The 12489-nt window shown below is 46.8% G+C and overlaps 1 protein-coding gene across 1 annotated transcript in view; it reads right to left on the bottom strand.

Annotated features, from left to right (window-relative positions):
* MAMDC4 (MAM domain containing 4) overlaps positions 1–12489 on the bottom strand; it is a 123686-nt gene that overhangs the window by 87484 nt on the left and 23713 nt on the right. Inside the window, exon 9 of the mRNA XM_077477051.1 lies at positions 3570–3658. Within this exon, the coding sequence (XP_077333177.1) occupies positions 3570–3658 (89 nt within the window). The remainder of the gene's footprint in view (positions 1–3569; positions 3659–12489) is intronic.

Genomic DNA, 12489 nt, shown 5'->3' with positions numbered 1-12489 from the left:
TAATCCTAGCGTGGTAAAGTATAATGTGTCAAAGGGAAAAAAACGGTGTCACTAACCTGAACAAGCCATCCTCCTGCTCTGTCCCTCCACAGCCAGCAGCAGCTTCACACATACAGCGCTAAAATCAACTTCCTGCATGTGTCGCCGGTGTCGAGCGCCGTTAGCCACGCCCCCCATGTGGTCTCTTTTTTTTTTTTGAAAGGAACTAGTTTGGCATCCTATCCCCCGAAGGGGAAAAAAATATTTTTGGGGGCACAGGAAGAGAAGCAGACCCCCCTCTTACCAAAGCATCTGTTGTGGCCGGAGGAAAGCAGAAAATGACAGGCTTCTGTGTTGTTTCCAGCATCAGGTCAGTGAGTGCTCAATACAGCCCCCAGTGGTGACACATAGGCATGACAACATTATACATAGAAGGAGAAATTCCTGACAAAATCTCCCTTACCTTTTCCTTGCAGCAGGGTTTATCAGAGATAAAGACCCAATCGTCACCCTTCACAGTGGGCTCCGAGACCTTTTAGGAAACCTTCAGGAATCGGGGAACCTCAGGTTACCCACAATCCTGGACCTGTGACAGCACCCTGCCAGGAAAAACTTTATGGCCTTACTACCAAAAAGTACTGGATCCCAGGGCCCAGCTCTCTAAAGAGAAGCGTTCACAAGCAAAACCTTGTTTCTTCGGACATGAGGCCCGGGTACCATTCATTTAGCCCATGAAAAGACATCAGAATGGATCTGGTCAACATGGCTAGCCCCAGCAAGGATTGCTTTCAGTGGAGCTCAGCACAGCACATCTTTACTCGTGACCAACACCTTAGACACTGGCAAAAAAACTGAGGACTCCCAGTAGTGGGAGGGGTTATATAGGGAGTACACTTCTTGCCTCAGGGCGTGCCAGTGTCCATCACCTATTAGTGGCCCTATAACCCACATAGTAACTACTATGGCTCTGTGTCCCCTGATGTAAGAAAATAGATGAAGAAAGCCTGAAAGAAGAACACTAATGCAGCCACAATATCTAAGAACTTCTAAGTTGCAATAAATTATATTTTTGTTCTTGGGCTTTGATATACTTTAAGGGCATTATATAACATATCCTGTAAGTTTTTCCTACAATGTGCAACTCCTACTAACATCCTAAAAGATAGGCAACAAGACTCAAATTTTTTGAGACGTATATTATAACATGATGAAAGGTGAGTAAGGCAGTTTCAGATTTGATGTGTATTATCTTTTCTCTCCCTTATCTTTTCTCTTTGCTGTCTCTATTATCCAGAATAGTGAAACAGGGCTTTAAAAAGGACACCCAAAAGGTACACTACAAATCTACTGCTCCTACCACACCTTATATTGCTTATACATAATTATTCCATACAGAAATATATTGATACAGGCTACTGCCTTATGCTGACATAAAAAATAATCTATGTATCAAACCTCAATTTAAAGTATACCTGTGCTTTGTCCATGCTTTCATGCCACCATCCCTAGCAACACATACTCACCATTCCTTTACTAACCCACTGCTCCGTTCAGTCTCCAGGAACAAATACAATACCCAGTATTTAGTAGGACGGGTCCTCAGCCCTATCTATGCTTCAGATGGAGTTGTTTAGAGCTTGCGCATTACTGTTTGTCTTTGCATCTGGTGGCTAAAGGCCTCTGAAAATAGTGCGACTTAAATAAACACATACAGTGCCTTGAAAAATTATTCATACCCCTTGAAATCCACATTTTGTCATGTTATAACCAAAAACGTAAATGTATTTTATTGGGATTTTATTTGATAGACCAACACAAATTGCCACATAATTGTGAAGTGGAATGAAAATAATCACAAAAAAAATATGAAAAGTGTGGCGTCCATTTGTATTCAGCTCCCGAGTCCATACTTTGTAGAATCCCCGTTTTCTGTAATTACAGCTGCAAGTCTTTTTGGGGATGTCTCTACCAGAGTGACATTTTTGCCCATTCTTCTTTGCAAAATATCTCAAGCTCTGTCAGATTGGATGGGGAGCATCTGTTAACAGCAATATTCAAGTCTTGCCACAGATTCTCAATTGGATTTAGGTCTGGACTTTGACTGGGCCATTCTAACACATGAATATGCTTTGATCTAAACCATTCCATTGTAGCTCTGGTTGTATGTTTAGGATTGTTGTCCTGCTGCAAGGTGAACCTCCGCCCCAGTCTCAAGTCTTTTGCAGACTAACAAGTTTTCTTCTAAGATTGCCCTGTATTTGGCTCCATCCATCTTCCCCATCAACTCTGACCAGCTTCCCTGTCCCTGCTGAAGAAAAGCATCCCCACAACATGATGCTGCCACCACCATGTTTCACGGTGGGGATGATGTGTTCATACTGATGTGCAGTGTTAGTTTTTTGCCATACATAGCGCTTTGCTTTTAGACCAAAAAGTTCAATTTTGGTCTCATCTGACCAGAGCACCTTCTTCCACATGTTGGCTGTGTCCCGAACATGGCTTCTCACAAACTGCAAATGGGACTTATGGCTTTCTTTCAACAATTGCTTTCTTATTGCCAGTCTTCCTGTGATCCATAGGAGAAGCCCAGCCAAACGAGCTTAGGCTGGACTTCTCCTTTAAACTTCTCCACAACTTTATACCTGACCTGTCTGGTATGTTCTTTGGCCTTCGTGATGCTGTTTGTTCACTAAGGTTCTCTAACAAACCTCCAAGGGCTTCATAGAACAGCTGTATTTACACTGAGATTAAATTATACACAGGTGGACTTTACTTATTAGGTGACATCTGAAGGCAATAGGTTTCACTAGATTTTAGTTAGGGGTATCATAGTAAAGGGGGCTGAATATAAATGCACGCCACACTGTTCACATATTTATTTCTAAAAAAATGTTGAAAACCATTTATCATTTTCCTTCCACTTTGCAATTATGTGCCACTTTGTGTTGGTCTATCATATAGAATCCCAATAAAATGCATTTACGTTTTTTTTTTTGGTTGTAACATGACAAAATGTGGAAAATGGGTATGAAAAAGGAAAAATGGTACGAATACTTTGTAAAGGCACTGTATATAATGACACTGCTGAAACTACAAAAAACATTTTTACCCAAACCTCACTCTACCCAAAACTAGAAAAAAAAACATATTTTGTGGGAAGGAAAATTAAGTTACTAGTGTGCAAAATAGAATAATCTCAGAACCAAATTTCAGCACTGCAAAGAAGGCCAGAGAAAATCACTAGAAGACTGAGGGGCCTGTGCTTTCTATGGTAGGCTCTAGCAATGCCTCTGATTCCAGTGCATGCCTGCTTCGCACCACAGTCTCTACAATGTACGTTCAGTCACATGTAGGACTCTCCTGTTGTGCTTCCTCATATATCACTAAGAGTGGACACTGGGGACCAATAGGTTCTACCTCCACTAAGCACTGAGAAAATACAGCCCATAACTTAGGGTATTCCATGGCCAATATAAGCAATATATGCAGTACTTCAATACATGATGCTTAAAATTCTAGTTATTGTATATAAACTATGGGGGTGGAAGTATCAGGAAGAAATTGGGAAAAATCGACAAGGTACTACTTACAAAGCATGACGAGTTGCTATCTGCTTGCAGCTGGGGGCTTCTCAGTGTGCTTGCTTCTGTGGTGTTTTGTAGCGCACGCAAGAAGAAACCTGAAATGTATTAACATGTTAATGGGCACAGAAAATAATTTAAAGCTGGGTTCCAGACAAGCAAAAAAATGCACTGTTAAAATACGCATATGGATTGGGTTTTTTTTGTCTTCCAAAGGGTTTGCAATTCGGTTTATCCAGTCAGCCATTGTAGTCAGGTCCTGACCTCTATCTGCAGCAGCATAGCTTGGTCAAGAACACTGATCAAGAATACTGATCAAGAACACCCTCCCCAAACCATCAGCCCCGGATCCTTGACCCATCACTGATCCATACTTTGCATCTTTGGGACTCCAGCAACTTGCTTTCTCCCCACCTTCTTGTTTGGGGCATCCTAAATACTCCCCAGTTTTTCATGACAATCAGCTGGTTTTCGCCAGTGGCAAGGGTTAGGAGTTAAGTATGTTTCCAAACTTATCTTTGGATGGTGTCAAATCCTTTAGCTACTTCTGAGAACATAGGCAACTACCAGCATTGGAGGGCTTTTGCTACCTTCAAATTATGCACCACATCTGTAGCCTCCTCAGATATCGTGTTGGGCCTCCTAAGCTTTTGACCTCCTTTGAAAATCATTGCTAGAAAGACCATCACTTGAGGGGCCTAGTTTCTCATCTCTACGTCTTGCTTGTGACCCTCAGGAGTTCTGGTAAACTTTCTTATGTGATAAACTTTCTTAAGTGATAAGCAGCCTAGGCAATATCTTAGACTAGGCAACCTGGAACAAAATTTGGCTCGCCTCCTCTAAATGCTCCCAGAATGTCTTGGCTGAGGAAAACGTGTAAAAACTGCTCCCTCTATGGTACGTGACCTGGATCATGTATCCCGGTTCTCACCAGCGTGTCCCCGATGCGTTTTCATGGCTGTAGAGAGCAGCGCATTCTACTCCACATCTGGTGGACTTACCCCAAGTTGATCCATAATTAAGGCATTATTGAATGTAACTTTGGCTCATAACCCGTAGGAAGCTCTATTGCACAAATCTCAACTTTGACCAGGACATCAGACATTGTCCAAGGCTTGATGGAAGCAGTTCTTTACCCTCACCAACAATCATGGGGACTATGGTGAATGAGAAGCTTATATAAATTTTGCCCTTCATATATCTAAATTAGCATAGCCAGGGTAGTATTCTGAAAACTGAAGTATTATATAACCATAAAGCGTTTGTGCTAATTATATGATACACATATAAGTGACTCATACATGAGCCACAATATATATATATATATATATATATATATATGTAAGAAGGCCAGTATGGTGGCCTGAATTTATGGGAGGAGCCCGGGGGGTATTTAACCAGCCCGTCCGCCGATGGTCGTTGTCGGTTTCCGGTGCGCAATACCACGTCACTAGGCCGACAGCTCGTGTTGATTACCATTCGGATAGACGTCTCTCTTCTAGAAAGTCTCGTGGTTCTCGTGTTCCGTCCGGTTTTGTACAACGTCGCTGGCTCGACTGCCGCAGGTAGGGGTCTCGATTGACCTTCCTTTCTTTTGTTTGAGTGTCGTTAAAACCTGAAAATATCGAATCGTGCGTTATGATACCGGGTTGTTATCACTCAAACGCACCATGTTCGCAAACGCCCTTCATTTCACGGGCGTCGTTCGGTAGATATTGCTTGAAAAATGCACTGTTTAGTAGCTTGTTATAGTCTTGTTAATCGTGTTCCGCAGTCAAATCGTTGCCAGTCGTATCTCACGGCACAACGACTCGTACCTCTGCCACAAGCTGGCTCACGTAGGTCATTTCTTCATTTCACTCTGTTCTGTCACTTGCTGCGCTCCGATTCGAATCCAGTCGCATCCGCTAAATGCGCCGATTCGTTCCGGTGTGCCCCTAGTTGCTCGGCCTCATTTCGGTACATGCTCCAGAGCCCGCTCGTTCCTAACCGTCCGGGTCTCTGTCATGGGAATCATTTCACGTCACCTACTACGTTCAAATCGATACCAGTCGCGTTTTCAAAAATCGCGCAGGTTCGATCAACGTATCTCAGTTGTCTTGGCCTCATTTCAGTACATGCTCCAGAACCCGTTCGTTACCATTCAACCCGGGTCTCTGTCATGGGAGTCATTTCACGTCACCTATTACGTTCGAATCGATGCCAGTCGCTTTGTCAAAACGCACAGGTTCGATCAACGTGTCCCAGTTACGTTGGCCTCATTTCAGTACATGCGCTAGAGCCCGTTCGTTGACGGTCGCAGGTCGCATCCTCTCCGAGTCGCAGCTCTATCATGGGAAACATTTCATCCTCACCTAGTACGCCTAGTTCGAATCCGGTCGCATCCCCATGCATCGGTTCGTCCGGACGGTCCCAGGTTTTTGTTGGGTTTTTCTCGGCCTCATTTCAGTACATGCTCCAGAGACCGGGTCGGTTCCAGTCTCAATTTGTGGCCGGCCGTCCCAGGCCTCTGTCATGACAGTAGTTCTTCAGTTCATTTCACTGTCACGTTCCGCGCTCCGGTTCGAATCCAGTCGCACGGTCACATGCACCGATTCGTTCCGGTTCGCCCCAGGTTATTTCCCACATTTCAGTACGTGCTCCAGAGTCCGTTCTGTTGTCAGTCGCACTTGCGACACGACCAGTTTGTGCCTCTGTCACGGCAATCATGCTTCATTTCACCGTCACTTATAGCGCTCCGACTCGAGTCCAGTAGCATCCATGATGCATCGATTCGGTTCGGCGTGCCCCAGAGGGAACAGCCACATTTCATTTGTTTTCTCTACAGGTTGCCTGGTCATACGGCCACAGTTACAGCACTTACTTATGCTCCCGCTTTGGACACGAGTCATCCCACTCTTCGTCCTTTACGCAATAAAACCTCGGATTGGGACAAAAAAAAAAAAAAAAAAAAAAAAAAAACGGCTAAAAAGGAAAAGACAGGGAAAATGAGGGAAATAGAGGCGTGATGATTTAGAAGTTGTGGCGAAGAAATATCTACTCACCGGTGCCCTTCGGTTGTATTAGCCAGCCGCTTACATCGCTCTTCAGTTTACTTGTTAGGCTCCTCAACAATTGTCATCTGTTTCTCTCTCCAGGTCAGTCAAGTTTAGTAGGTCCACTCTGCACCAGCTTGGACGTGATCTCCCAGGTAAAAAAAAAAAAAAAAAGAGGGGTAGGAGTGGAAAAGGCGACAGCAAACCGGACTGGTACACATATATATGTACGCTAAGGCACGCGTCAATATATATATATGTATACACGTTCGCTCCCGCCTTAGTACCCAGCAACAGGTGGGTTCGTTTGGAAAATAGAGAAACAGTCTTGACTTATGTCGTCCTCTATAGGTTCCGGTCGTCCATCTGTCTTCCCCTAAGAGATAGGACATCACTCCTAGGGCACGATTCACCGGGAGCCATGTCCCAACTCGGCAGCGAAGACCTTACTGCCCCCTTGTCGCCTCGCCCGCCTTCAGTGAGCGACAGCGTACAGTCCTTCAGGGGCTGGACTATCCCCAGGCTGACAGCGGAGCTAAGACGCAGGGGCATTCCCTTCCCAGCCACAGCTAGGAAGGCAGAGCTTTTCAGGCTCCTCTCTACCCCGCCAGCTACCGCCGGGCCTAGTACCCCGCCTCAGGCTACTCTCCAGTCCATCTCATCGGCTATAGGCCAGCTGCATGCTATGGTGTCATCCCTATCCAGTTCGGTCATGGATGTCCAAACCAGAGTGACCCTCCTAGAAACGCTCCCAGCCACAGCCACCCCTGTTCCGGCCTCAGTCCCGTCTCCACTACCGACAGGTACCGAAGGAACATGTCCCGTGGTCTGTCCAGCACATCTGGTGCCGGCCAGCATTAGGAAGGACATCTTGGACGGCAAGGATGTCAACCTTGCCTCCCTGCTTATTTGGGTACACGACCTGGCAGAGAATAAGGCTTACACCTGGGGGATGTATCCGTAGTCCTCAAAGCTAAGGACCCCAGGCTGAATCGTAAACTTTCCATCCCAGAGTTTACCCTAGCCTTTGGGATGCTGAGAGACGTTGTTTGCTCAGCTTCCCCTGCCAGGAGGGAAGAACTAGATTTGTACCTCCACACGGTGGTGGACCTAGGGTACAAGTACGGAGGCTTTGCATTCTACGACTACCATCGTTCCTTCTCAGCTAAAGCAGCCGCCAAACTGGCACAGTTCCAGTCACCCACAGACTGGAGCCTTATGGATACTGAACTATTCTGCCGGCATTTTGCCGGCCTTCGTTCACCCCTGTGTGCCATCTGCCAGTCCTCCACTCATACCGCTCCCTGGTGTGCCAACATACCGGTTAGTCGCCCGGTAGAGTTCCCCTCCACCTCTGCTGCAGCCCTAGGCCCATCAGGCCCTGCACCTAAGAACCAAGTGGACAAGTTTGGACGCACAGTCCGAACCGTAGGGAGTGCGGCCATCTGCAATAACTACAACTATGGTTCTTGCAATTACAGCCAGTGCCGCCTACTGCACATCTGTGTGGTATGTCACAGAGCGCACCCCAGAAATTTGTGCGAGGTCAAAGCGCACAAAGGCTCTTGACTAAGCCGTATAGACGTCCTATGCTTGGGCTTCTACCTCACTACGCACCCCACTCCTTCACTAGCCACCTTCCTCATCGGTGGCTTCACGACAGGTTTTCACACCGGCCTCATCTCCCTACCCCACCAAACCCACGAGTGCAGAAACCTCCGCTCAGCAGCCTCTGACGAACAGGCCATTGACCTACTGCTGCAGAACGAGGTGGAACGAGGCTTCGTCATAGGCCCCTTCACACAGCCCCCCTTCAATATGTGGAGAGTTAGCCCTATTGGGCTTGTCAAGGGCAAATTTTCGAATAAAAATCGTTTGGTGTACGACCTGTCTGCGCCTCGTTCTTCTCACATTCCCAGCTTAAACTCCTTGATTCCTTCCGAAGAGTTCTCCTTAAAATACTCCTCTGTGGACATGGCAATTCAGGCCATCCTTAAAGTAGGCACAGGTGCGTGGCTGGCCAAAGCGGACATATCCGACGCCTTTAAACTGTTGCCTATCCACCTGTCCCTCTGGTGCTGGCACGGGATTAAGTGGAAGGATCAATATTACTTCGCCACTAAGTTGACGTTTGGCTCCAAAAGCAGCCCGTGGCTGTTCGACACATTCGCTCAGTCTCTCGAGTGGATTCTCCTGCACAAGGTCGGTTGTCAGCAAGTTATCCACTACCTAGATGACTTCTTGTTGATTGAACAGCCAGGCACACCTCCTAGGGATCTCGACAAATTAAGGACCGTCTTTGGGAACCTCAATGTTCCCATCGCTGAACATAAGGTGGACGGGCCCGCACATTCAGTCACCTTCCTCGGAGTCAATCTAGACACCAGCTCCATGCAGGCCAGCCTGCCCCTTGACAAACTAACCCGCATCAGGGCGGTGCTCCACGAGTTCACCCGGACCAGGGGATGTACAAGGAGACAGCTACAGTCGCTGTTGGGCATGCTCAACTATGCCATGCGCATTATTCCACAAGGCCGCTCCTTTGTCTCACGCCTGTTGGTCTACCTTTCTCAGGCACAAGACCCGGATCAAATCCTCTGCCTAGATACCGCAGCCTTAGCAGACCTGGCAATGTGGGATGAGTTCCTGTCCACCTGGAATGGTATCTCTCTCTTCATCCCATGCATCTCACCTCTCTCACCACAGGTAGTCACAGATGCCGCGGCCTCTACAGGGTTTGCGGCAATTTTTGGCCACCATTGGTTCGCCGGACCCTGGCCTTCTCAAATACTTAGGATCCCGGGGTTTAGTCAATCCTCATCACTTTTCGAGCCCATGGTAGCAGCCGCCCAGCTCTGGGGTCCTACCTGGGCAGGACAAACGGTAGGTTTCACCACTGACAATCAGGCCACAGCCGAAATTGTCAACAAAGGCAGGTCTAAATCTCCCTCCGTGATGTCCTTCCTACGCAGGCTGGTGCAGCTGTCTCTACAGCACCAGTTTAATGTTGTCTGCACGTTTATCCCAGGAAAATATAACCTTGCAGCTGACGCTCTGTCCCGTTTTAAATTCCGGTCCTTCTTTCAACAGGTTCCCAGTGCAGATACGGTGTCAGCTCCTATCCTGCATTGGTCTCAGTTGACCCTGGACTAGAGCCACATCTACTTGGAGCCACGCAGCTCATCAACCATTCACTGTCGGACAATACTCTGAAAGCCTACCGGGTAGCCTGGAAGGCCTTCAATACATTTCTGGTTGCCTCCACAGTAGGCACCCCCACAGATGCTAGGCACATACTAGCCTTCACTTCATACTGCCACAGCCAACTGGCCTTATCCTTCAATACCATCCGCTTATACTTAGCTGGCGTACAGCACTTCCTCTCAATTCAGGATCCTACCAAACCCTCTATCTTTTCGTCCCACGCAGTCCGAGCCATCCTACGCGGCATCCAGAAGCAACAGCCGCCAGTGAAAGTCAAACGGCTCCCCATCATCAGTTCCATCTTCAGGGACATGTCCACCATACTCACCAGCTACCCCTTTGGTGTTCTCCCCAGTCTGGTCATACAGGCAGCCATCTACCTGGCCTACTATGGCTTCCTTCGGCCCGGTGAGTTCACTCATAACAGCCCACACAGCCCAGTCCTTCGCAGACGTCATCTGCTCCGTCACCAGGACCACTTCATCCTCCACCTCTCGGTAACCAAGACCCAGCAGACAGGCACCGGCGTAGATATCCACCTCTACAAAACCAACAATGCCTGGTGCCCGGTCGCTGTGCTTACACAGTTACTCTCTCGGCTACCCGAGCTTCCGGATTCTAGCCCTCTTTTGCCCTTCCCGGTCAAACCATTAACTAACCACCAATTCATTAAACATGTCAGGATTCTCCTCCGCAACTTGCTCCTCAATCCCAGTGAGTATTCCGGCCACTCCTTCCGCATCGGAGCAGCTTCATCCGCATCCCGGCACGGGGTCCCGAACCACGTCATCAAAAGATTGGGCAGGTGGAAATCGGCCTGCTTCACTCGGTACATCCCTAACCCTCAGGTAGAGATGTCTCGGGCATTCACTCAACTGGCTCAATAAAGATTAACGGGAAACAATAAAACTCTCTTATCCCTACCTAAGTGTTTTGCCCCCTTATTTTGGTATACCGTCCGTTAGACCAGGGCACACTTTCAGGTCCATTTCATATAGGGTGTCTCATGATAAGTTTGTATTGTTCGGATACGTATCGGCCATAGGGCTTCAGCCATAAGTAAGAAGGCCAGTATGGTGGCCTGAATTTATGGGAGGAGCCCGGGGGGTATTTAACCAGCCCGTCCGCCGATGGTCGTTGTCGATTTCCGGTGCGCAATACCCTCCCTCCCATCCCCTTTTTTAGGGCATTTATCAAAAAACATTTCTCTTCAATCACATTCATTTCTAATTACTGGGTATGCCCCCTTATTTTGGTATATCGTCCGTTAGACCAGGGCACACTTTCAGGTCCATTTCATATAGGGTGTCTCATGATAAGTTTGTATTGTTCGGATACGTATCGGCCATAGGGCATCAGCCATAAATATATATATATATATATATATATATATATACACACACACACACACACACACACACACACACACACACAGATATGCTATATTAACAAACATTAAAAAATCTCATTAGTGCACTTGTGTGTCCATTCTACCAGTGTTGTAATGTTTAAAATGTCCAAAATCATCCATCCATGTGGAAAATGTCATGCAGTACACTCCAAATCACCCAGAGATAAGTGAAGCCACTTCCTCTCTCTCCCTTGCACTGACTGACTCCTGTTGCTGATCTCATCAATGACAAACAAAAGCGCTTGTGATGAAAAACAGTCACCACTCCTCACATCCACTTTCCGCTTTGCAGGCTTCCCAGGCAAAAGAAAGGAAAACAAATTGCGTAACTTCATTTATACCCACATTTTAATAAATTCCAATAAAAAGTTACTCACAAACATAAGGTTAAAAACAGCCCAACAATTCTCACACAGATGTACCTGGAAACCCGTCAGCGTGCCACTTGCATGGCATCTCACCTGGTCCCCTCACTCACAGCGATATGTCACTTCTGACGGAGGTCTATCAGCACTTCAGGTTGCTGTGACACATTCCGTCTTCAGAGGGCGACGAAATAGCGAAACGCGTCAGTGCGTGGCCACGCAACGTTCTAGCCACACACAGCCAGCGTCATCCCGGGACTAATCACGGCGATCAGGTCATGTGAACGCCGATCGGTGGTGAGAGAGATGCTGAGCGGTGTAATGCTGACATGCTGATATTTTATGTTTATTCTGTAAGTGCAACTTGTATGTGGGGGAGTGAGTTTACTAATAAAGGGTGTAACACTATGCAAGCCTTTATTTGTATTCTTACATGCTAATGCCCACTGTTGTGAGCCTGACCAATCCTGGAGGAGTGAAGTGTCTGTGCAAGCACAGCAGAGTTGTCCTTACACGCTTGATTGCATACTACCTCTGGTAAGCAGCTATCCATAGGGGAGTGCACACGGTGGAACGGTGAAGGTGTAGGAATCTAGGACTGCTGATATCACACTAAATGGTGAATTGCACACTTGTGATTACCTTTACCTTTCCTCAGCATATTAATAAGGACTGTGCCGTCAGAATAAAAAGCGAGCTCTGCTATATACTGTTATTAAAGGCAGTATATTGCTGATGGACACATTTAAGTTTAATGGTTTTATAGGACATGATTGATTCTGAATCTTCTCATCATGTTTTTCTGTTTTGAAGCCTGACACGAGAGTGAGTGACGCATATATCATATGTGCCATTATATTGGCAAATATTAGTATTTTATTCATATTTAGCGCTGTTAGTGTCTGATTTTAATT

This window comes from Lithobates pipiens, unplaced genomic scaffold (genome assembly GCF_037356315.1).
Source record: "Lithobates pipiens isolate NorthernLeopardFrog02 unplaced genomic scaffold, aLitPip1_a1.2 Scaffold_1, whole genome shotgun sequence".
Classification (NCBI taxonomy): domain Eukaryota; kingdom Metazoa; phylum Chordata; class Amphibia; order Anura; family Ranidae; genus Lithobates; species Lithobates pipiens.
Note: the sequence above shows the minus strand (reverse complement) of the source record. Positions and strands in the feature narration are given on the sequence as shown.